This window comes from Pteropus vampyrus, unplaced genomic scaffold, assembly GCF_000151845.1.
Source record: "Pteropus vampyrus isolate Shadow unplaced genomic scaffold, Pvam_2.0 Scaffold198, whole genome shotgun sequence".
NCBI classification, from domain to species: domain Eukaryota; kingdom Metazoa; phylum Chordata; class Mammalia; order Chiroptera; family Pteropodidae; genus Pteropus; species Pteropus vampyrus.
Genome location: NW_011888979.1, coordinates 152,013 through 179,555, shown reverse-complemented (window position 1 = coordinate 179,555; position 27,543 = coordinate 152,013). Strand labels below are relative to the sequence as shown.

The 27,543-nt window shown below is 34.2% G+C and overlaps 1 protein-coding gene across 1 annotated transcript in view; it reads right to left on the bottom strand.

Annotated features, from left to right (window-relative positions):
* Positions 1-20,998, bottom strand: part of LRCH1 (leucine rich repeats and calponin homology domain containing 1) — a 109,863-nt gene extending 88,865 nt beyond the window's left edge. Inside the window, exons 1-6 of the mRNA XM_023537753.1 lie at positions 20,843-20,998; positions 15,715-15,733; positions 13,746-13,890; positions 13,451-13,475; positions 11,885-11,996; positions 11,220-11,364 (exon numbers count right to left, since the gene is read on the bottom strand). Of these exons, the coding sequence (XP_023393521.1) occupies positions 11,220-11,364; positions 11,885-11,996; positions 13,451-13,475; positions 13,746-13,890; positions 15,715-15,733; positions 20,843-20,998 (602 nt within the window). The remainder of the gene's footprint in view (positions 1-11,219; positions 11,365-11,884; positions 11,997-13,450; positions 13,476-13,745; positions 13,891-15,714; positions 15,734-20,842) is intronic.
* Between the last annotated feature and the right edge of the window lie 6,545 nt (positions 20,999-27,543).

Sequence of the window (27,543 nt, the reverse complement as noted above, 5' to 3'; positions counted from 1 at the left end):
AGTGCAGACAATTTAAAGGCTCTTTCAGCTGCTTTAGACTTTTGGTCAAAGATCTTCTTCTCTTCAATACATAATACAGAGCTCTCAGAAAGTCTGCAAACATCCTCCCACCCCCTATAAGTTCAATCCTACAAAGAAAAGGAGGCCAAAAAAAACCTAGAGCAAATGTCACAAAAAATTAACAAATGTTAAATCTGACTAATGGGAGTGATTGATATATTCTTTGTACTTTTCGGTACTTATTTTTTTCTCAAAATAAATTAAATTCACTACTGTAATTGACAGATATGTGTCTGTGTATGTGTGTGTATGTGTGTGTATTTTTTTCAAGGTGTTAAATAAAAAATAAATCAGCCTGGATGGCAGCCCTGTGCAATACATTTTATGCTTTATTGTTTCCTGTGCCTTTCTGTTTTCTATTTATATTTCAACTCATCTTTCAATACTTTCAGTCCATACAGATTACTTGGCCTCTGAATATGACATTATTAAGGGGCATACTTTTTAATCTCATCCTTTTTTAGACATGAAGTCAGTTCCCGGAGAATTCTTTGGGTAATAAACATTCTTCCAAATCAGCGTTTACAAACTGGTGTTTGGAAAAGCATTATCCTAGGACATGGTAATAGGCAAGCCTCATGCAAAAAAAAAAAGAAGAGTCCCATGTTGCTTAGAGAGTCACAACGCCGATTAGCACAATAAATGAACTTTTTTAAAAAGCATATCTATTAACATCCAACAGAATATTTTTCCACAGAATGTATTTTGGAGAAATGGCTTTCTACTTACTCTTTAATCTATTCAATGGCATCACTAAGGTTAGAAATAAATAAACAATGTTCCTCTTATGGAGTCTAGCAGATAAGTTTTCTCCAGAGCTATTATTCTCGAGTCATGAACAGAAGAATTAATCACTGAGTAGAATGGATCAGTTTTCCTAAATTATTTTCACATATCTTTTTGCTATGGCTTGACAGTTGCCAAATGTAGTATCAGAAAACGCTGCCTGATTTCTTGAGTTTAGGTAGATAAATTGAGATTAATAGATAACACAGTTCCATATAATCCAACTCTAAAATTGACCAACCTATCTTTGTTATTTGGATCTTACTGTTTAAAGAGACTATATCATTCTATTTGTCCTGATCATCCATCTGGTCCAAGAGTGTAAAAAGTATTCTGAGAAATGACAGGAGATGAAAAAAAATGCCTTACAGAATAAATTGCTCTTGTCAAAATCATCCCTTTTGTCTCCTGAATATCCACCCAATCCCTTGACTCTTTTAAGATAAAGAACCACAGAATTTGTATTTATTCTTGACTTAATAGCTCTTCCCTGGAAAAAGTGCTATTTGAAATTCTTGGCTACATTGTTTTATCAAGATTTCCCCTCCCTGAGTTCACAGAGCACAAGTATTCCTTTCAGTAGTAGGATTATATTTTAAACACCATATTCTACAATTTCCCAGCCACTACAGCACAGCATGCATGTTTTATTACTTTTGAAAATGAAGTAACATATTTAGATCTGGACTGTGAAGATGAGAAAACCAAACTGTGTCTCTTTTCTCAAAAGTAACTGTTATTATGTGTCTGGTTACTGTAATTGTTACTAATAAGCAAATGAAAACACCAAGAGAACCAAAGTGACCCCCTGGCTTGGCCATTATGTCCCCAGACTACAGAAAATCTACTTGCCTAAAGCCCTAATTCCATGTGGCCTTTAATTTAAGGCACCAGGAAGGATTGGAGGATGCTGATGAAATAGAAAAGACAGAGCTCAACAAAGAAAGAATTAAAAATTACAAAAGTCTCACAAACTCCAATTTAATGAGTTAAAGGTTTTAAGACTAGTTCTTATCCAGTTTGAGAATAAAATAACTTAAACAAGTCAGAAATTTAGTGTCAAGTCAAAGTTTGTTTATAGCGAACCAAAAAAATACACTATTATAAGAGTAAGAGAGTACATAAAATTTCACTTATGAGTTTAAATGTGTAGTTCCTGTGCTTTATAATCCACCCAATAAGAGCCTTTTCAATTAAGGAATCCCATGGTACCATAATTTTCCTGCATTCAAAAAAATTACTGTACTTTCACTCTTGATATGTTTAAAGGCATTCTTGTGCTTGAAAATGACCCCAAATGTAAAGAAATGAGAACTATAAAAGAGATAAAGAAATGTGAAAGATAGAATGAGAGGTCTAACATATAAACAATATGTCTTTAAATACAGAAAAACAGACACACAGACCAATGGAATGGAACTGAGTCCAGAATTACAACCCCATATATATGGGTAAATAATTTTTAACAAAGGAACCAAAAACATACAGTAGAGAAAGGAAAGCCCCCTCAATAAATAGTGCTGGGAAAACTGGAAAACCACATTTAAAAGAATGAAACTAGACTGCTATCTGTCACCACACACCAAAATTAACTCAAACTGGATCAAAGACCTGGATATAAGATCTGACGCAATAAATTGCATAGAAAAAAAACACAGGTACTAAACTCATGGACCTTGGATTTAGAGACGATTTTATCAATTTGACCTCAAAGGCAAGGAAAGTAAAAGCAAAAATAAATGAATGGAACTATATCAAACAAAAACATTTCTGCATGGCAAAAGAAATCATCAACAAAAAAAAGAGGCAACTAACTGAATATATTTGCAAACAATGCCTCTGATAAGGGCCTAATATCCGAAATATACAAAAAGCTCAACTTAACATTAAAAAAAAACAAACAATCCAATTAAAAAATGGACAGAGGACCTGAACAGAAACTTCTCCTAAGATGACGTACAAATGGCCAACAGGCATATGAACAGATACTCGATTTCACTGGCTATTAGGGAAAAGCAAATCAAAACCACAATGAGATACTATCTCACACCTGTTGGCTATCGTCAACAGGACAAGTAATAACAAGTGCTGGAGGGTTTGTAGGGAAAAAGAAACTGTCGTAACTGCTGGTGGAATGTAAATTGGTACAGCCACTATGGAAAACAGTATGGAGGTTCCTCAAAAAACTAAGAATAGAATTACCGTATGACCCAGCAATCCCTCGTCCAGGTATTTATCTAAAAAACTTGAAAACATTTATCCGCGAAGATATATGCATCCCAATGTTCACTGCAGCATTATTCATGGTGGCCAAGACAGAAAGAACCAAAGTGCACATCAATAGATGACTGGATAAAGAAGAGGTGGTACATACATACGATGGAATATTACTCAGCCATAAGGTAAAACACGGCCATTTGTGACAACATGAACAGATATTGAGATTACCATTCTAAGTGAAATAAGTCGGACAGAAAAAGTTGAGAACCATACGATTTCACTCATATGTGGGATAAAAACTAAAGGTAACAAACATGACATATAAACAGAGACTTATGGACACAGACAGTGGATTAGTGGTTACCAGAGGGAAGAGAGGGAAGAGGGAAGGTGGAGGTAGATAGCGGAAAGGGGATCAAATATGTGGTGACAGAAGGAAATGTAACTTTGGGTGGAGAATATACAGTGACGTATAATATGACGTATTATTGGATTGTATACTTGAAATCTATTTGATTTATTAACCAATGTTACTCCAATAATTTTAATTTAAAAAAATCAAGGTAAAAATCAAGGTGGATTTAAAATAAAGAATAGAAATAACATATAGTTTGGAGAAGAATGCTTGCAGTTTAAGCTTTCTGTATATGCTATTACTGTTAGAAAGATGAGAAAGATATTTTTTACCTACAGAACTTTAGACTTTTGTAAGTCAAAAGTTTATATTAACAATTGATAGGTAATCTTTCTACTAAAAGTATAAACATACAATGACTACCTTCTAAAAGAGGAAGAAAATATTAGAATAAAAAATGCTCAGTATGTTCAATAGAAGGTAGGAAAGGGCAGAGAAAAAGACAATCTTGATAAACAAAATACAAAATAAGGAAAATAGAAATTCACATTCATAAGTAATTATAACATGTAAATGGCTTAAACTCACTATCATAAAGATGATCAGATGTTTTTAAAAATAATCTGTTTATACTCTATTTGGAGACATACCTAAAACTTAAGGTTGAAAGGTTAAAAATAAAGGGGTAGAAAACGAAATATGAGGGTAAAAATGATCAGAAGCTAAGATATAAGTATTAATTTCATATAGAATACACTGTAACTCAAGAAGAGCATTTTAGGGATAAAGTGAATCACTATACAACAATAAAACCTGAAATTTGCCAGAAAGACATGCAATTTTGAACTTGGCCTCAAAATACCTGGTCTATAACTTAGTTTTAAAATATATACATTAAAAACTGATGGAATTACAGGGAAAACCCAACACAAGTCCACAATCATCCTATTTTGCTTAACATATATTTCTCAGTAACTGATATACACTAAGCAGACACAAAATATGTTATGGTAGAAAGGATGTGGGCTCCTAAATTTTAGAGTTATACTTAATGGATTTACTAGAACCTAACATATAACACTTATATGTTATACAGTCTTTTCAAAAATATGTGGAATATTCATAAAATTAACTATGTGTAAGCTATAAAGCAAATCTCAATCAATCTAAAGATTGAAACAGAAAAATTCTCTAAACACGACACAATTAAATTCAAAATCAATTTTAAAAGATAACTTTAAAAATCTATTCTATAGAAAACTTATGGTTCAAAAAATACTGAAAATTGGAAGATTTATGATTGGTTTAAAAAACTATTACATATCAAAACTTTTAGGAGTCAGTTAAAGCATCATGTAGTGGGCAATCTTTGGCCTCAAATACATTTATAAAAAATAAAAATAACTAAAAATTAATGAGCTAAATGTTCAAAACTCTAGAAATTAGAAAAAGAATATATAAGAAAATAGAAAGAAATGTGATAAATAAAACTTGCATTTTATATATATATAGAAAATTAATGAAATAGAAAATAAAGACTCAAAAAAGATGGTCACTAACATTAAACGTTAATTTAAAAAAAAATACACCATTAAAACAAACTTCTGAAAAAATGAACAGAAGAAAAAAATGCAAAAAGTTACAATATTAGGAATTAAAAAGGGGAACCAACTATAGGTACAGTAGAAATTTTTAAAATTACAAAGGCCTTCCCTTATTTAAATATTTAGTTGGTCTCCTGGAAAATTTTCTAACTATTTTTATGATTATGTAACTGTCCTAAGGGGCAGGGAATGTAATGGAGCACAGTGTTAAATAAGATAACAAAAATGAAAGTGCTAAGCAGACTACAGAGTGTCAAGAAATTAATTCCACTCATGTCTATTATTCTTATTTATGAAACGACGCAGCCTAGGGATAAATCGCTCTGCTATTTCCTACCTAAAGGTTGTTGAAGGGCTCAAATATGAATTCCAAAATCCCACACCTTCTTTCACATGTTCATGTTCTGTTCTTCTTTCCTTCCCTCTTCTCATCTACAGTAATTGTTATGAGCCTTGGTAAGCTAAATGTTGTTAGAGGAAATAAAGGAAGTTGATTATTGATGAAATGGAAATGTTTCGAAGGGCTTTTGTCTGTCTAGTTAGAAAATAAATGTAATTATCAGCTTGTTCATTTGGGGCTTGCAGAAAAAACTTTTAGAATTACTAAAAACCAAAAAAAAAAAAATATATATATATACAATAAATTGGAAGTAGGTCTTCACCCCACTTTCCTTTGCAGGAAAGCAAACCTGCAGCACTAAGATCTTGAAAACTCTTTTAAGATTAGAAGCAGAACTGAAAACAAAACCAACACATCTGACAGCGGTCTAACTATCAAAGCCATAATATCCCTTTTGTGTTTCTGTTCTTTTTTTCAATAGAAACACTGATCTTTTTTTCAATAGAAACACTGATCTAAAACAACATCTGTGATCAGGTGATGTGTATAATGGAAAAATCCTCTTTGGAAGGCTTGCCAAGTATGGGCTATACTAAAAAGGAATGGAATTTGGTAAGAAATATCTTATTATTAACTCATTCACATTTCATAAAGCCCATCAGCTACCAATGCCAATGGACATAATTTTACAGGCACGATAATTTATAAACACATTCAAATTTTAAAGATATTTAATATGTAAATACATTAAAATTTATAGGTTCCACCTTGAAAACAAATGCCCAGGAAGCACACTAGAAAAGGCAAGACATAAACTATGTGCTGTTGCTCACACAGTGGGTGATCCTGATGGTCACTGCCAACTTTAACATTCTACAAAAATATTTTCAAATTTAGGATACTTCCAAATACCTGTGTTTTGGTGTCTTCCTGCTGATCTGTCACTTCACAAGACACAATCTAGCTACCAAAGGCCAGTTCCAAAATATATAAAGTATTCTCGTTTTCCCTTTGAATGAGGTAAAATTTTCATAAAAGGATGTGAAATTTACAAGTTTGTCTTGAATTGAACAAAATTCTTCACCTTTTCCGGTTTAGGAAGACACCATCAATTTTATCAGTTTTCAGATAGAAGAAATGTTATCTTACAATTGAGACTTTTTCAGAAATGTCAGTGCAAGGAGACTTAGAGATAAAATTAATATTTTTAGAAACAATTAAAATTAATTTGTGTTCACAACAAAAATATATAAAATCTGCATTTTAAGGCAACTCTAGCTTGCAGGATGCTTCTTCCAATCCTTCCAATAGAAAGCAATATTGAGGATTAAAGATTATTTCTCAGAATGATCCCCGCCCCCAGGAATGTGGGGATACAGGTTATACAACCATCAGGAAGTTGGTTCTTTCTGCACATTGTTTAGCAGCCAAAAAGAATGCCAGGCTTCAGAAAAAGCAACCAAAACAGATTCCTTTTTACGATGTGATAACGTTTTGTTCAAGAAGCTTTCCCCTTTTTTATAGGCAATGCCTCATAATCTACTACTAGTAGATTGGGAGAGATAGGGAATTCTAAAGAATAAACCAGATCCTGGCTCTGTGTGTTTCATCCACCAAAAGTAAAATCATTCACCAAGAGTTCGGAAAGCAATATGATCAAAGGCTGTAAAGAAACTTTTTTTCTTTTTCTTTTTTTTTTTTTTTTTTTTGATAGCTTCTATTCCTGAACCTCTCTGTGAGATGAAACTTTAAAGCTAAGATCTCTATTCTTAGATTCACAACACCCCTATGATTGCCAAGAGTTTTGCTAATCTAGGTAGTCTATTTTCCTAAGGTACATTTTCTTCATGAGTCTCATCAACAACAACCTCTCCAACATCTTAAAATAGATTTTAAACTTTGTGAGGCTTTCCTGTGTAACTCAGGTTCAGTATGTTTGTTCCTATATAGGAACAAGTCTTGCTTAATCATTTTTATTGTTCTTGGCCACATTTCTTGGATTAAGCCCCTTTATAACAGGAAGAGACACAGTGGTCCATATACTAAACTAACATACACTATTGTTGCAGACACAAGGAAGCAAAGATTAAAAGCCCAGATCCTTCAAACACAGGCTACATAAACAGCAATAAATTAATTTTTTCCACAAATATGACATTTCTATCACTTAAGTGTTTTAATGGCATTTAACAGTGAAGATTTTTTTCACATGTGCTAATTAAACTCATCTCTAGTCTAAGACAGAAATTGGGTTCCTGGCAAGAAGCAGCCATTTGACATTTAAAGATAACATCATTGAGAGATCCTGTCAGCCAAGAAGGTGGGTAGGCAGTGATATAACACCACCACCGCCACCATCATCTTTGTTATCATCATTATCACCATCAACATCAAATATTTATGGCTGTTTACTCTCCTGGAGTACCTAACATATCCCAGAGGGTATAATCAATTTTAAATGTTTCCTATAAATTCAAAGTAGCTTCATATGGCATCTCTTCTACTTTGAAACATACAAAATTAGGAATTTCTACATGAAATTTATTAAAAAGAGAAAAAAATTAAAACAGTGAGACCATGTTTAGTTTTAATTAGAAACATGAAATCTGTGAAAATATGAAAAGCAGCTTCTCTGTACTATTTTATCTAATAATTTTTATTTCTAGTTAATAGAAATAAGAGGGAAAATTATAAGTACTACAGAAAAGAAAGTGTTTTCTGGTACTTATTCTTAAAATCTAATGAACTTGCCTATTTGTTCAAGCTCTTTCAGAATGTACTATATTTGATTACTCTGCCTTAAGTGTGTGCTCAAAAATAATTTACAGTATTTAATTTTCTGAAATTTATACAGACTTCCTCATTATATCTAAGTTAGTGATAATGTCATGATTTGACAACTTCTGTCTAGAATATAAGCTTCTTCTTTCACATAATATCCCATTTACAACTAGTACAGAAAATAAATTATATTGAAGGCAACCCAGAAGTTCTTCTACAAGGCAGTATGTTTGCAATATCCTGAGTTCTCTGTTTTTTTTTTTTTTTTTCAAGTGAATGGATTGGCAACCTCTCCTCCAAAGGCCAAAAGGCAACAGAAGTCCCCCACGCTTCTTCACCACATCCAAGAAGAAATACACTTTATTTTGTTGACTTAAGTTTCATGAGGGGTAGAAAAGAAATGAAAAAGCCACAATGACTGATTTTGGTCATTATGAATGAGACATAATGTCATGATCACACACAAGCACAATATTCTAAATTCCACCTGGTTATCGGCTTAGGGGTGGCTGGGAGCAGGCTGGTATTGAAAACAGGAAGAACTCACACAGACAACACCACTATCATGTGGACATTACTCAACATCTTAGAAGACTTGCAATTTAATTAGATGCCACTGATATTTTCTAGTAATTATTACATATTTGACAATAAACATGTAACATTCGCCTACTATTTCACAAGCTACAAGTAAATCTTTTAGGCGAATATAAGAGTTTCCCTCAAATCACTTCTAAAGAGAGAAATAACTCAATTTCAAGGGTCTAATTCTTAGAAGACATGTTTTAACTTAACTCAATATTTAAACAGGTGTTAAAGGCATTATAAATAAATAAACAAGATGACCCTCTCCTGGTCACTTCAAAGCTTGCCCTATGTTAAATTTTATGTTACACATTTATGTTCATGAAGTAAATTTGATAGAAGGTATCAAAAATAATTATACATGTATATTACAGTCCCTGGCGTTCAAAGATGTTAGAAGATATACAATATCTCTAAAAAGTAAGAGACATACTTTTTCCTAATGTTCTTCATTTAGTTATCAATTCCTTTAGAGAGTCACGATTCATCACCAGAGAATATGTCTTAAAATATGGTAATATTAAAGTAGCTGATGTGAACAAAGAAAAACAAAAAATTAAAATGACCTATATAAATGGGTAGAAAGATAGAGGCGAACAAGAAATTAAACAATTATAGGCAGAAAACAAAGTTTAAAAAGTTGGGTGCTTAAAGATCTCTTTATTTCTTTCTCCTTTCCATTATCTAGGAATTCATCACAAACTCTGTTTACAATATACCCCACAGTTCCTCTTCAGCTATCATCAGTTTCAATGACTTCTCTCTGTTCTTGCTCTAAAGAATCTGAGATTTATACTCCCTATATTCTTTCTTCTTATCATCTGAATATAGCAATATTACTTACTATCAATTAGGCTCAACATGAAAATGATCATATCAAAACCAATTTTATTAATGCTTTTAAAGCATAATATAAATTTTAAGATTAGGTTACCTAGAAGTTATAGGATTTTATAGTTTCTACCATCCAAGAAGAAAAATGTCACCTACATCCAAAAGTTTTTCAGTGCAAATGGGCTTAATATAACAATACAATGTTAAATTTCTTGTTGCACGCAGGACTGATAGAGGTGAAAATGTCACAGCAGGACAGGAGTAGGTAAGTAAAGTAAATGAACCAATATGTTCTTGGAATATTTCCCCTACCTGGGTTTGGACATCTAGATGTCTTAAGGAGTTGGTGAACCAAAATCTATAGACACCACTATACTGGCTCCATCAGGCAATTCCAAGATAATTAACATTCTGCTAAAGCAGAAACGGCTTGATCTGTTCTTATGCAAGGAAACTCACAATGGTCAGTGAACAAAAAACCAGGACAAATGAAAGTTAGATAGATTATTTAGATTATCCTAATAGTAACCTACATCTTATTTACCAAAAAGAAGTCAAGGCCACTTAAAAACATATTTAGGATTTTTTCACTCCCAAGGAAGAAGCTATGCACTCCTAATGCAATAGAAACCTATTCTTGACTGCAAAGAAAGCAGCTGAAGACCCCTAATTCTCAGTGGTCAATCAAAAAAAAAAAAACTAAAAAAACTAAAAATTAACTGACATTATTATCTATCATAAATTAATGCTATACTTGATTCATTGGAAATTTTGCACTTCAAAGTTCAGCACATTTGTTATACAGCACAAACCTTGCTAATCAGGTGCTATCTTTTGCATACCAAGATAATGCGACTGACATGAGTGAAGGCTATGCTCGGGCTTGAATTTTGGAATCTTATTTTTATAGTATAGATAGATTTGATAAAACATCTACTTCTCTCTCCTGACCTCCTAAATGTGAGTAAATGATTTAGGAGACAAAGAGCCAAAATCTAGCCAGCGCAGTTGACAAGTCACAGCAGCAAAATCTAAAACCCCTAAAACAGCTGATTTTCTTAACTTCAGGGCTACGCAGGGGCATTAATTAGTTACACTGTATTGTGCATAATCAGAGAGTGACCCATCCTCAGCAAAAACTGTCTTAATTTAATGGGCTACAAAGACAGCAAACTTCCTGTCTTCCTGGAGTTGCTCAGTGCTCCTCCTGAACTTTCTCAGGTGGCCTAAAGTGAACAGGCTCAATTAGTACTAGGCAGCAAATCCAATGGTACCAATAACTCCCAAAGACCATCCCAACACCCAAGTTCTTTTTTACTTCCTTTAGCCCTCCTCCTTCAAAATCTACCTTAATACCTGAAGGCAATATATCAACAAACTTCTAAGCACCAAAGAGACAAAAAGTATAAATGATGCCATATAAATTATTTTTAAAAAAACAAAAATATCTTGTCATATTGACATTCAGAAAAGTTTAGCACACACAAAAAAAAACAATATTAATGGCGCTACGAATGTATTATAAAAGATATTTCTTAAAATGATCTTTGTGTGATTTACTTCGAAGGGTGAGCAGTAATTACAAAGAGAAAAAAATTAAGAAATAAAAGCATATTTTTATTGACTTTTATTACAACCTTTATAGTTAACCTACCTCAAGTTTAAGTAGGTCAGCATCTGCAGATTAACGATGGCCTCAGGAATGACTTTGATACAATTATGATATAGATTAAGAACTTCCAGTGATACAAAATGGCACAATTCCATTGGAACTTCAACCAGTCTGTTTTTAGATAAGTCTATGAAAAAAAAAAACCAAAAAACTTTGTCAATAAACCTTCAACACAATCCAGTATAATTTTATCAAATATCATACCTTTTTCTTACCATGTTTTAAAATAAACACTATAACCTACATTTAAATCAACATTATCATTTTTTGCACCACTGTTAATATGGTGTTGTGATTTCCATTTCTTAGCATATTAGCACAAGTCACATGGAAAAGCAAAAATACCGCTGAAATAGTTTTAGCTCTTTAAAATAATCTGTAAATTCAGGCCAGGTGTAAGGGAGACTAAATCAGTATTTACTTGTAACTTTATCTAAAAATTATTTCAAAGTCATTATCCCCTAGACAAGTATGTAAAGCTGTATCCTTTAATATATCTGAATACATATATTTGCCTCAACATTTAACTCAATTTTGTATTTGTAACATGTGCTGGAATATGTCTTTTATATCCTCCGCAAGCAAAAACACAAAAGATGCTAAACAAATATTTCGTTCACTAGGATTACTGAATGTCTATGATGTACAAGAACGAGATAAATCTGTTGTATCCGTTAAAGACCAACACGGTGTTTGCTGTGTGACCTGCAGTAAAACTGGGCTCTCTTGGCAAATTACACTAAAGATGATAATAATGGTCTACAGAGCAATGTAAACACACATTAAGGTTTATAATATCACAATCTCAACAGTAAAATTATAGAACAGTCCTTAATGTCTAAATCTTGGAATGGGAGACATGACTGTCAAATACCATCAAACACTGAATATAAGAAAAGAGCCACCGCTCTCAAAAACAATAACTCAACAATAACAGATGGCCTCACCCTTGATTAGGAGGGTACTCAATCAGTATGAATTGAAGATGTCTGGTAAATAATATACACACTTAAGGAACCATACTCCATACCCCACCCCCTATAACAATACAAAGTTAAATTTCTTGTTGCACGCAGGACTGATAGAGGTGAAAATGTCACAGCAGGACAGGAGTAGGTAAGTAAAGTAAATGAACCAATATGTTCTTGGAATATTTCCCCTACCTGGGTTTGGACATCTAGATGTCTTAAGGAGTTGGTGAACCAAAATCTATAGACACCACTATACTGGCTCCATCAGGCAATTCCAAGATAATTAACATTCTGCTAAAGCAGAAACGGCTTGATCTGTTCTTATGCAAGGAAACTCACAATGGTCAGTGAACAAAAAACCAGGACAAATGAAAGTTAGATAGATTATTTAGATTATCCTAATAGTAACCTACATCTTATTTACCAAAAAGAAGTCAAGGCCACTTAAAAACATATTTAGTATTTTTTCACTCCCAAGGAAGAAGCTATGCACTCCTAATGCAATAGAAACCTATTCTTGACTGCAAAGAAAGCAGCTGAAGACCCCTGATTCTCAGTGGTCAATCAAAAAAAAAAACCAAAAAACTAAAAAAACTAAAAATTAACTGACATTATTATCTATCATAAATTAATGCTATACTTGATTCATTGGAAATTTTGCACTTCAAAGTTCAGCACATTTGTTATACAGCACAAACCTTGCTAATCAGGTGCTATCTTTTGCATACCAAGATAATGCGACTGACATGAGTGAAGGCTATGCTCGGGCTTGAATTTTGGAATCTTATTTTTATAGTATAGATAGATTTGATAAAACATCTACTTCTCTCTCCTAACCTCCTAAATGTGAGTAAATGATTTAGGAGACAAAGAGCCAAAATCTAGCCAGCGCAGTTGACAAGTCACAGCAGCAAAATCTAAAACCCCTAAAACAGCTGATTTTCTTAACTTCAGGGCTACGCAGGGGCATTAATTAGTTACACTGTATTGTGCATAATCAGAGAGTGACCCATCCTCAGCAAAAACTGTCTTAATTTAATGGGCTACAAAGACAGCAAACTTCCTGTCTTCCTGGAGTTGCTCAGTGCTCCTCCTGAACTTTCTCAGGTGGCCTAAAGTGAACAGGCTCAATTAGTACTAGGCAGCAAATCCAATGGTACCAAAAACTCCCAAAGACCATCCCAACACCCAAGTTCTTTTTTACTTCCTTTAGCCCTCCTCCTCCAAAATCTACCTTAATACCTGAAGGCAATATACCAACAAACTTCTAAGCACCAAAGAGACAAAAAGTATAAATGATGCCATATAAATTATTTTTAAAAAAACAAAAATATCTTGTCATATTGACATTCAGAAAAGTCTAGCACACAAAAAAAACAATATTAATGGCGCTACGAATGTATTATAAAAGATATTTCTTAAAATGATCTTTGTGTGATTTACTTCAAAGGATGAGCAGTAATTACAAAGAGAAAAAAATTAAGAAATAAAAGCATATTTTTATTGACTTTTATTACAACCTTTATAGTTAACCTACCTCAAGTTTAAGTAGGTCAGCATCTGCAGATTAACGATGGCCTCAGGAATGACTTTGATACAATTATGATATAGATTAAGAACTTCCAGTGATACAAAATGGCACAATTCCATTGGAACTTCAACCAGTCTGTTTTTAGATAAGTCTATGAAAAAAAAAAACCAAAAAACTTTGTCAATAAACCTTCAACACAATCCAGTATAATTTTATCAAATATCATACCTTTTTCTTACCATGTTTTAAAATAAACACTATAACCTACATTTAAATCAACATTATCATTTTTTGCACCACTGTTAATATGGTGTTGTGATTTCCATTTCTTAGCATATTAGCACAAGTCACATGGAAAAGCAAAAATACCGCTGAAATAGTTTTAGCTCTTTAAAATAATCTGTAAATTCAGGCCAGGTATAAGGGAGACTAAATCAGTATTTACTTGTAACTTTATCTAAAAATTATTTCAAAGTCATTATCCCCTAGACAAGTATGTAAAGCTGTATCCTTTAATATATCTGAATACATATATTTGCCTCAACATTTAACTCAATTTTGTATTTGTAACATGTGCTGGAATATGTCTTTTATATCCTCCGCAAGCAAAAACACAAAAGATGCTAAACAAATATTTCGTTCACTAGGATTACTGAATGTCTACGATGTACAAGAGCGAGATAAATCTGTTGTATCCGTTAAAGACCAACACGGTGTTTGCTGTGTGACCTGCAGTAAAACTGGGCTCTCTTGGCAAATTACACTAAAGATGATAATAATGGCCTACAGAGCAATGTAAACACACATTAAGGTTTATAATATCACAATCTCAACAGTAAAATTATAGAACAGTCCTTAATGTCTAAATCTTGGAATGGGAGACATGACTGTCAAATACCATCAAACACTGAATATAAGAAAAGAGCCACCGCTCTCAAAAACAATAACTCAACAATAACAGATGGCCTCACCCTTGATTAGGAGGGTACTCAATCAGTATGAATTGAAGATGTCTGGTAAATAATATACACACTTAAGGAACCATACTCCATACCTCCCCCGCCCCCCCCAAAAAAACATAGAGAACTTTTTAAATAAGTAAATACTGTAATGCAATAAAAATCAAAGAGCTACCTTCCTGACTGTCCTTCCAACAAACAAATTCACAAATAAACAAAAAGAGGCCTAGATGGCTTCAGAGGGGAATTCTAAAGAATTCTAAAGAAACAATTCTGATACTATTTTAACTATTTCAAACCATGATAAAAGAAGGAAAGTTTCCAAACTCTTATTTAAACAGTAAGGTATAATATAAATATCATCACACAACAAAGAAAGTACATAAAAGGGATACTACAAATGAGTCATCCTTCTAAGTGCTGATGTTAACTCCTAAATTAAAAACTTAGCAAACAGAATTGAAAACTACATAAAAAGATTAGCATACTATGAATAAGTAGGATTTACTCTAGGAGTATAAGAATTTTGTCTTGTTTAAGCAATTTACCATATAAATAGAGTAAAAGTCAAAGGACACATGATCATCTCTATAGATACTTAAAAGTTATTTGATAAAATACTCTATTCATTCATTTTTAAAAACAATTTTATTGAGGCATAGCTTATATATCCTAAAACTGACTTATTTCAAGTGCCAATCAATAACATCTAGTAATTTTACCAAATAGTGCATTCGTCACCATAAATCAGTTTTGGAACACTTATATTCATTCTTAATGCAATTGTTTAAAAAAATAGTTGAATATTTCCTTACATAATTTACACAGGAGAAAGAGAATAAGAGAGAGAGTATGCTTTCATTTATTGCTAAATCATGAACGACTGTTAACATGAAAGTCAAGAGAAGCTATCTCTACTACTATTTACTATTGTTCAGGAAGTACTAGCCAATGACGTGGGAAAAGAAAGAAAAAAACAAAATTGGAAAGGAAAAGACACAACTATTATTACTTACAGATAATCTGATTGTTTTCCTGGAAAATCCAAAAATATCAACAGAAAAATTATTACAAATGTAAAAAGGTACGAGGTAGAAAATTAATATACTGAACCGATAGTCTTAACACATACACACACACAAATCAGCAAAACAACAGAAGAGTTCTAATTTATTAGAGAGTAAAACATCTAGACAATCTTAAGACATATGCAAAGTTTACAGGAAGAAAATGTCACAAAAAAAGTTAAAACACAAGATAGTTAAAAGATATTTTATCATTATAAAAAGAAGACAATATCAAAAAGGTGTCAATTTTCTCTTAGCTATATGATTTGATACACTGCCAATTAAAAAAAAATAGTACTTCTAGGATATATTTTTAAAAATCTGTTTAGGTTATTATACAAGTTGATTCTACAGTTCACATGGTAAAATAACAATTAAATATTAGCATGGTATCTCTCAAAAAAGAGGAGCTCTGAGGGGAACCAGCTCTCTCAGATGTTAAAAACATCACGAAGCAGTGTGGTAGGCAGATGGGAAGGTCAATGGAACAAATTACGAAACTGGGAAATAGGTCAAAGATATATAAACACATGGAAATGAAGTATGCAATAAAAGTGGCATTTCAAATCAACTGGAAAAAGATATGATATGATAAGGTCAGTAAACAGTTTGAGAAAACTGGATAGCCATCTGAGACAGCCAAAAAAAGTACGGCAATCTTACTTCACCTCAATAAATTCTAGATGAATCAAATGATTAATTGTAAAAAGTGTAGCCATTACAGCACTGAAACAACACATAGGAAGTCTGTGTTTACAATCTATAAATGGCATAAAGCAAGACTGATAAAAATCTGATACATTAAAAACAAAATTTATTGCATTTTAAAACAACGACTTCACCCCCCCCCCCCAAAAAAAATGACAATCAAGGAATGAGGGGCAGGGTGAGAAGCCCTACAATTCTTAAACACAATAGTCTAATTTTTATATATATATAAAAAGTTTCTACAATCAATAATAACAAGAAAAAACAAATAAATGAAAAGAAATATGAACAGACGGCTCACAGAAAAGGCTCTTAAGTTTATGAAAAAATGATCACCTCACTCAAATTAGAGCAATGCAAATTATAACTACACGAGAAAGTATTTTTCACCTACTAGACTAGTAAATATCAAAAAGTTTGATAAACATATTGTAATTACTGAGGATATGATGATGTAAATGAAGGATATTTTAGCAAAATCTATCAAAATTACAAATGTACATACACTTTGACCTAGCATTCTGTTTCATCTACAGATAAAATCATACATGTTTTAAATATAGTTTGAAATAGCACAAGACAGAAAGCTAGTTAAATATCAGTGGAGATCTAGTTATATATTACTATGATATTAATAAATATAAATAAAACAAAATTAAATCAATAAATATGAATATAATATTAATAATACATCATGTAATGGAATGTGATCTTAAACATTATATTCCACAATAGAATGCTAATACTATGCAGCCATTAAAATAAATGAAGGAGCTTTATATGTGCTGATATGGAACAATCAATCTCCAAGATGTATTGTCATTTTTTTAAAAAGCCAGGTACAGGGCAGTGTATACAGTACTTGTGCTTTTATATGAATATTTACATAATTGTTAAAGTTTAAACAAATTATCTCTGGAATGCTACACGAGAAACTGGTTAAAGTGCTTCTTTCTGGGGAGAGGATTTCTTGCTGGGAAGACAGAGTGGGAGGGAGATCCCCCACTGTAGATCCTTTTGTACTTTTATGAATTTGAATGGATTGCTCATTTGAATATATATATAGATAGATTATATAGGTATATGTATTATATATAATAATTTCTGTACATATATTTGTAAATATATGTAGATCTCCTTTTTTAAAGAACTTCCCACCAGCATTCTTATTCTTTCTCTACATAAATAATTTCATTTCATTTAAAAAGAAAGCTAGAAGGCCATAGAAAATTGTGAAGTCCCACATACTAAATTAAGGGATATAGTGAGGCAAGCTTCCTTTCATGAATATTTTGAACCTAAACAGACAAAAAATTCTATAAGTTTATTGCATTAGTTCCTCCTAAAACTCTTTACAAGACATGGCAATCTTCATGTGGTATAATGCTGGAAATTTGCCCAGAACACTTAATGCATGTGGTTTCCTTCAGGTTTGATTCAAAGAAAATTCCACCAAGATTCCAGTTTACATTCAAAACTTCACCTTTCCTGAAAATAGTTAGAACTCTACTATCAAATTATATGTTTCAATAATTATTTTAAGTAATAAAAACGTTTTTATTAGTTTCAGTATCACTAATACTTTTTAAACCAAAAAATATAGTGCTTTTGTAGAAATACTGTTACATAACTACAAGCCTTTTAAAAGATAATAGGACATCAAACTTAATCATAGAAACCACTCCAATCTGAGAGCAGAAGACCAGTTCTAAATCCACAAGCACCTGAGATATTTGAGAAAGTTACTCAATTTTCTAAGTCCCTGTTTCCAAATAGGTAAAATTAGAGTACATGCAACTGGATGAATTCTAACATTCTTTTCAGATCTAAGATTTCTGTGAGTAAGTAAAAAGTATTTGGAATTCAAGTATTTTCTGTCAAAAGTATTCAGAATCTAAGTGATTATGTTTCATCATAATAATCAATAGCAACAGTTAAATATCATAAAAAGTTATAAAGTATAAACCAACATAATATTGGCACATCCTTTTAATGAATTTATCATTTCATTGTAGAACCTATATTCTATCATATAATCTGAATTTTAGAAGTGCTCTGTTTTCAAACTTGGAGAAAATGTAATAATAGGAGAAAAAATTGTAAAATAGCTCACAAATTAAGCTAATATTCAATTCTGAAATAAACTTACTGATAGCATCATTATTAACAATTTACCAGAAAACAATGCTTGAATAACATTCTAATTAGTATGTGAGTCTGATATTTTCATTACTATTTACAATACAGATTTTATTTACTCTCCCCCACCATCTCCAGATTTGAGGGGAAACTTTCGCCCTTTTCCTTCCCCTGTAATTTCCTCCCTAGTAGTCTAACTTGGATCCAGAAGCAGGAGCTATACTAAGTTCTGGTCAGAGCTTCTGAAGAGATGGGAGTAGTCCCGCCTGCTGAGAGGAAAAGAAAGCGCACCTAGTAAAACCTTAATTTTCTCTTCATTTTAAATTGTTTATCTGATCTCTCCTATTTAAACCTTTGTTTTTAATTGTGCTATTCTATATGTATTTTTTCAAGAATCCTTTTATTGAAAGAGGTCAGGCTACACATCATAAATAAAGTTAAAAGGTGTGAACAGCAGGGATCTGTTATGCCTGAGCCTACCTTGCTAGCCAAATAAACAGACCTTCATGTCTGCTGAGTTGGTGAGACTTTACCTTGCACTGTGCCCCCATTGTTCAGGTGTGTGTTTCAATTTCTACATGAAAAGTGAAGTAACTGTATTACAAAATCTACACATAGCTTACTCTTTCAATGCCTATATAAAAGCAGTTGCCTAGATCAGCATTGTTCAAATAAAAACAGATCTGAAAAACAAAACAAAAGTTTTCCTTTCTTATTTGTTTAGGTTAATTACCCAGATGATGAATTGCTGCTGTATTCATCAACATACACTAAGTACATGGTTTCTGCAGAAATGAAAACAAATATGCCTACTTTCAAGGAAGTTATCACTTGAAAGGTGAAATGAGGCAAACCCAGAGTGAATCATAAGGCAGAATGTTCTAATTATGCTTTTTAAAAAAGTATAAATAAAGAGCTAAAATCCAGTTGGGTAAATAACGTCATCATCCACTGAGCAGTTTCATCATGCCAACCACTACATGTGGAGTTTTGTCTCATTTAAACCACAACAGGGAGCAGTATTACCACCAATCTAAAGATGAGGAAACTAGGCTCAGAGAGTTTACATCAGGGGTCCCCATCCCCTGGGCTGCAGACCAGTACCATTCTGGGGCTTGTTAGGAACCAGGCCATACAGCACAGGTTGAACTGTGGGTGAGCTAGCGAAGCTTCATCTGTATTTGCAACTGCTCCTCAGCACTAGCATCACCACCTCAGCTCCACTTCAGATCATTAGGCATTAGATTTTATAGGAGCACTGGTCTCTAGTGCCAAAAAGGTTGGAGACCGCTGGCTTATGTGACTTGCCCAAATTCACAGAGGTAAGTCATTTTATTCACAATTAAGAGTGAGACATACCGTAAGGCCTGAATGAATTCTCTACACGCGACCACATCATGGAATAATGGCCAGCAAGACCATGATGCGTTCTGCAGCTAGATTACTAGGAAGATATAGCAATTAAATCTTTACTGAATCTTTATTTGTCCAAAATGCAATCAAAGTAAAGTCACCATGTTCTGTGCATAGACCCAGAGAGTAAGAATGTTATAAACACTATGTTCAAGAAAGAAAGTATTGAAAACATGTCAGCTGATGGGCTAAATACTGAGCTATAGGAAGCTTGGTAAGTAGAAACTTTGGCTTAAATTGCTAATTATGCCAACTTTACATAAGCCCTCTGTTTCACGGAAGCATCAGAATGGGTTTTTAAACACATGACTTACTCTTCCCTACTTGTCTGTGAGTATCATTTAATTCTCAATTAACTTTATTATTAGAAGAGAGAAAGAGGGTACAAAAAATGGGCATGTTTGCTTTTCTATGCTTTACTTAGGCTAATGTAGAAATCACCTTGTACCTTTGAGCATCCACTAACCCACTATGGGAAAGAAGCCCAGATGGTGAAGAGAAGTCAGTCTGGATTAAGATGTTTTGACTTTCATAAACCAGAGTAGATAACACAATTACAAACAGTAAAAAAAAAAAAAAATGACATACCAATTTGCTCAAAATTTTTTGTTAGCTGAAAGCAAAGAAATAAAACAAGATCCAGTCCATCTCTCTAAAACATAAAAAATAAGAAGATAAAGAGGAGGAAGTCAGATCTATAGGACTTAGCTGTAATTAAAGATGGCTGTAAGGGAACAGGCTGCTCACTACGCGCACACTCTAAGTGTCCCTCACGCAGCCTTGGAAAGGCGGATGGAGCCTAGGCAGGAGCTCTTACGCAGAAAGAGGTATTAACAAACTGGCTTATGAGTGACTTTCCTAAATAAAACATCTGCCTAGTATTTCTCGATCTTGTTGGAGTCACTTGGAAAGTTTTTACAAATCCCGAAGCCTGGGGCCCACAGCCATAAATTTTAGGGTGTGACTTGGGCATCACGGTTCCCTGTATTCTAAGGGAAATCTTGGGTGAGTAGATGATCCAACCTCTCAGCTTTCCCTATAAAAACTCACCAACAAGTGGCAAGTGGTGGGGCCCCGCAGGGGTCTGATTGGGAAGCCAGCCCAGTACCTCATCATGCGTCCTGAGAAAGGAAATCTGTGCCAACCCAGAGCTAACCGATTCGATTCTTCTAATTTTATCTTCAACTTTTTGTTGCAATCAGAGCAACAAAACATCTGATCTGGAATGGAGTTTTACATATTATAAATTGGTTATGATCATAAAAAAATTACGCTTTTTCCTTATTGAATTCTCAGCATAACCTAGTGAGGCAGGTGCTATTATTAATTCCCAGTTACATGCGGGCACTAAGGCCCAGAGAAGTTAGATAACTTGCCTGAGGACACAGAGCAACTGTAACCACAGAACTAGCTCAAAATGGTCCTATCCTGTTTGATCAGGTCCTGAGTTGTTTTTCAGGAAGAGCATACCAGGACCACAGGTCATGTAGCCAAATCATGCGCAGAGGGGAGAACTTTGACCTCTAGCTGTACCTGGAACCAAAGTCTTGCATCCCAGTTCCCCGACACACACACACACACACACACACACACACACACACACACACACACACACACAGACCCAAAGGACCAGGACCTAACTGGAACTTGAACACCAAAACCCTTTCAGGAGCCAGGGGGCTGTCGTCTAGAAAGATCCGGTGTTGACCCCCCCTTTTACCATAAATGGCCAAGTTCTAAGGTCCTCCAATTAAAACTTGTCCCACCAGCACTTCTGCATACCTGTTCCCCCCTCGCCCCTTAAAGACCCTTGACGTGGTCCAGCAAACAAGATGGATTTGAGGCATCATTAAGGCTCCCATCTTCTCGGTTGGGGCCTTCTCAATCAGTAAACCTTACCTTACTCCAAACCCTAATGTTTTGAGTTTTGGCCTTTAAAACATGGGGTATACAAACTTTGGTTCTGTAACACTACTAAGTGTCAGAGGCAAGAATTTAAACCAGTAGATATGACACCAAAGCTTTACTTTGAAGCATTATTGATTCAGGGAATCCAGGGGAAATCAGTTGCTTTCATGGGTATCTTTTGTAAAAAAAAAAAAAAAAAAAAAAGGCAAACCATTTCAGATGCCTTGTCTGGAGGCATTACATGATCCCAGAGCTCTGTACTAAAAGCGACTTTTGACCAGGTCCCTAATATTTTCTCCAGAAAGAGCATGTGTCATTGGAACCTTCTACCCACTCCAAGCTAGACACTGTCCTTCCTTGCTGCAAACCCATCCTGGGGCCTAGCCCTGCCCTGGGGAGTGGGGTACACCACGGTTCTGTGCAAATACAGCTGGCAGCAAACCAGAACCCAGAACCAGGTCCTGCTGTGTCTGCTTGAAATAAAAGTGCAGCCAGAAATAAAACAATAAATTTTGCCATGGCCAAAACAAGCTCAGCAAATCCCTAAAATAAAGTAGCCAAATGAATAAAAATAAGCAGGGGAAGGTAGAAAAACAGTCAATGGAATCTCGTGTGCAGTCAGCACCACTGAAGGCGCAATGTTGTTTTTGTATAAAAAAGGAAAGTGGTGCCTCCGGAGGAAATGGATGAGGCCTGGCTCTCCAGCAACAACATCCTGAGTTATTGGCCACCACAGTCACAGAACAGAAGTGCTGACAGACCAGGACAGCTGGGACGCTCATCTGCAACATCTTGCCTTCTGGTCAGAAGGCCTAATCTTGCAAGTCAAAATCATGCAGTTTCAGCAAGACCAAATGATATATTTTTTAAGCTGAACTATAAATGTGTTATCATGGAAGTTTAATTGTAGAATATTAGCACTAATCATGATCTCTCAATAATTGGACAAAATAGGTATCCTCCACATGTAAATCTAAACCCCAGACCCACCAACAAGAAGATGGACCTGCTGTTCCCCTAATAGTGGAGAGACACGCTCTGTGCCTGGCCATCTCCATCCTTTTGCTTGGTCCCTCCTGGGAGCACTATTCAGAGATAATCCTTAGGTGAAAGGATGGTCTGGGGCCACTTGTTCAGTCTGTACAACCCATATCTCTCTTGACCCAAAAAGCCAGAAGTCCCCTCTAGAAGGATCTCAGTTATGTCTCTCTGTCCCTCCTGAACTCCCCCATCTGCTCTTCAATGTCTCTAGCATCTGACTGCCCCACACTTCAACTTCTCTCTTGGCACAGTTACCCCATCCAGCCCCGTATACCCTGGGCCGGGGTGGCGGGGAGCACTCTAGGACACCTGCACATCTGGAAATGCACTGGAGGAGGAGGTGCTGCTCCAGGCAGTGAGGCAGAGCCCAAAGGCTGATTCAACCATCAGACACTTCAGGGTTAAACAGGTGGATTCCTAAAAGTTTTCAGTGAGTCAGTCAAAATAGCAAGCTACAAGTCTTAAGAGATCAACAACCTCAATAATCATGTCAAACAGTAGAGATTGGTTAAATAATTCCTCAAACATAAATGGAGGCTTCCCTGACCACCTATTTAAAATGTCAGCATAGCCGTCTGAACCTCTTTATTCTGTCTGGCATTTTCTTTTTTCCTTAGCACTTAGATAACCTCTAACATAGCATCCAATTTGTTCATGTATTATTGTTGTTAATTTTCTCTCTCTCCCTACCAGAATGTAAGTTCTATGAAGATTGGGATCTTTGCATTTTTCCCTGGTATACAGTAAGAGCTTAATATATATCTGTTGAATGAATGTAGTAAGAAAGTAGGTTCTTAGGTCAGAAGCTTGAGTTCAAATCCTGGTCCCTCCATTTAGCTGTGTGCTCTTGTCATTAATTACTTAATTTCTCTATGCCTCGGTTTCTTTACCTGTAATATTATAACAATAATAAAATAAAATAATAATAATAATAATAATAATAATAATAATAATAATAATAATAATACCAGCCCCACTGAACTATTGAAAAGATTAAATGAGATGATAGAGATAAAGTCCTTACAGCAGTGCCTGGCATAGACTGAAGCATTCACTATGTTAGCTAATGCTGGGTTCTGAATATCTGCAGCAAAAAATCAGGCCTGGGCTGGGAAGGAGCTTCAAATTCAACTGACAAGCATGTGAACCACATCATACATACAAATGCCTCATGACAGCAACAAATTATAGATGGAAGAATTTGAAATAAATAATTCTGTATTATGGAAAAATAAGTTAGTTCGAAGGTTTCCCTTTCCAAGGCTTAAGGAGGAAATAAGAAATAGAAATTAGTTTTGATAAAGGCCAAAAAGTATATAATGATAGAGTATACTCTTGTCCAGGTGATTTTATTAGCAGGTGGTAACTATAAGGACACAAAGCACCAAAGAGGAAATTATGTGTAGGTGGCTTTTACTGAACACATTCATTTATAGAAATGTTGACAGCAAAAATTGATTACTTTATCATACCTCTCCTATCCCAAGAGCTGCAAAGAATAAAATTTTCAGACAAACATAGATGTGGGAGAAAAAAATCCTTGTCCCAAAGTATAATCATTTTACTTGAAATGTTGAAGAACAATCAGACCGGTGAGAAACCAAGCATGACTCGGAGAGCTGGAGAACTCAGGTTTATTATGCTGGTGGTCCCAAAAGAGCTAGCACTCTGAAGATCTGGGCCCTGAGCTCAGTGGCAACCTTGCTTTTATAGGGCTTCCTTGGCATGGGCCAATTGGTTAATTTGTCCTCAGGCAGTTATGGACCTTGGGAGTTGCTATGGGTTACATATAGGCAGTCAGAGAGCCCGAGATTTTCAGACAGGAACTCAGGCAATACATCTGTTATCTAGACAGAACAAGCAAAAGGAAGGATGAGTCTTTAGTTAATTTCAAGGTCACCCTGCCCTTCAGCCTATACGGCAAGCATATCCACAGAAGCCGAACAAAGAGCTGATTATAAGGTTAGCCTTTTGAATGGAAAATTCCTCTTCAAAAGAACCTCTAAAAGCCTCACTTAGAGGCTTTTTACTCTTAAACACAATTCTAAGAAATGCAATATCTTTTTCCATCCCCTTCCTTTTAGTCTGTGTGTGTCTTTTAATTTGAAGTGAGTCTCTTGTAGGCAGCATATGTAGGGGTCTTGTTTTCTTATGTATTCGGCCAGTCTATCTTTTGGTTGGAGCACTTAATTCTTTTCTATTTGAGGTACTTGTTGTTAGGAATGTAGTTGTTACCATTCTTTATTCCTGTTTTTGATACATGTTTTTTCTTCTTAAAGATGTCCCTCCAACATTTCCTGTAATTCTGGATGGTGGTGATAAATTCCTTTAGCTTATATTTGTCTGGGAAGCTCTTTAATCTGTTCTTCAACTCTAAATGATAGCTTTGCTGGATAAAGTAGATCCTGGGTCTTCATCACGTTGAGTATTTTGTGCCAAGCCCTTCTGTCCTGAAGAGTTTCTTTGGAGAAATCAGCTGCCAGTCTTATGCGTGTTCCTTTGTAGGTAACTATCTGTTTGTTGTTGTTGTTGTTGTTGTTGTTCCTCTATTCCTTAATTTATTCTTCTATTTATAAGCCTTTCAAAAACTATCTAAAATAAATATATGTAAATACAAACAAATACTGAAATTATAAAGGTGGGTATAAAAAGCTCAAATTCGTTCCATTTTCCATTTTTCTATTTTCATTTTAAATTTAAATTTCACATTTAAAATTTTAATTTTTGTACATAATTCTATAAATTATAAGCATTACAAATGCAACTATTTCTTGACCTACAACTTTATCTTTAAAATGAACTTAAAATACATGTGTGTTTATCAAATTGGTGTACTAACTAGACACACAATTCCCCTTCACTCATTTCAGAGGACCACTATCACCTCTTGTAGCATCTTTTTTCTTTGTATTTATCACAATATTTTTAGATAATTTATTTTTTCTTCTTTTCTCATGAATCATTCATTTATCTATTGATCACAAAGGTTTAATCATCTGCTATTTCTCCTTCTTTCTTCCCATGTAGTTATTGCATAATTTTAGTTAGGTAACAGGTTTTAAATTAACATGTTATGACTGCGCTAAACCAAGTAGTGTTCTGCAAGTATGTTTCCTTTCTTTAAAACATTCTTTTTTGTATTCTGGTGTGATAGTGCCCTTTTTAGTGATGTTGTTTGCTTACTTGCTTGCTTGGTTTTCTGTATTTCTATTTCCAATTCCTCTTAAATGCTCCAATAAATTTTGCTCCAATAAATTTTGCAGTTTACCAAAATTATTCCAATGTTCAGACATCAGATGTTTATCAACTCCCTTCTTGTTCCCATGGGCCTTTCTCCCAGATTTTCTGAGCTTTATATTCCAAAACTTTTGTTAATTTTTCAATTTCTTTTAAGAACATTTTATAACATTTTCCAAAAGATTTTCCTTTTTTTTCTTTTTTTAAACAGTATCCTATTCTTTCTATCTAGATTCAATCTTGTCTCCATGGAGATATTGGTAACAGAAGAGTCATTTTGCTTCCTGCAAACCTTTGTTAATGATCATTTTTCAGTTGTTCTATTTATTTATTTATTCATTCATTCATTCATTCATTTAATTTCTTTATTTATTTATATTATTTTTTTATGGTGACATTGGTTAATGAAATTTAATAAGTTTCAGCTATACACTTTAACAGTAAGGCATATATGTATATATTTATGCTGTGTGTTCACCTCCCATAGTTAGGTTTCTTTCTGTCACCACATATTTGACCCCTTTTAGCCCATCTACCTCCCGCTTCCTCATTCCCCCTACCCTCTGGTATAACTATCTATTTTTCTCTTGCTGATTTTAATAATCTTTCTTTGTATTTAACCTTTGGCATTTTAATTATATGTGTCTTGGTGTGGGCCTCTTTGGATCCCTGATTTTGGGAATTCTCTGAGCTTCCTGGGGTTATGTCCATTTCCTTCACCAGGTTAGGGGAGTTTTACATCATTATTTCTTCAAACAGCTGTTCAACATCTTGATTTTCTTTGGGTACACTGATCAGATGGATATTTGGATCCCTAATAGTGTCCCATATGCTCCTTAAATTATTTTTATAGACTTGTTATTTTTTCTCTTGCCATTCTGATTGGGTGCCCTTGGCTTTCCCATCCTCTAGATAGGTCATTTGATCCCTTTCTTTATTCACTTTGTTTATTCCATTTAATATACTTCTCATCTCAGATAATGTGTTCTTCATTTTAGACTGGTTCCCATTTCCATTTTTATGTTTTTTATCTCTTTGTTGAATTTATCTACACTTCCCAAAAGATTATTGAGCATCTTTATAACCAGTGTTTTGAACTCTGCATCTGTTAGATTACTTGACTCCATTGTATCTGGATATCTGTTCTGTTCTCTCATATGGCTTCTGCTTCTTTGTCTTCCCATTTTGGCTGCCTTTCCGTGTCTGTTTCTATATACTAAGCAAAGCTCCTAAGTCTCCCAGTCTTATCAGTGTGGATTTGTGAAGTAGGTGTCCAGGGGCACAGTCCTGAAAGGGTTTAGCAGCAGGCCAAATTTAGCCCAAGCTTCTGCC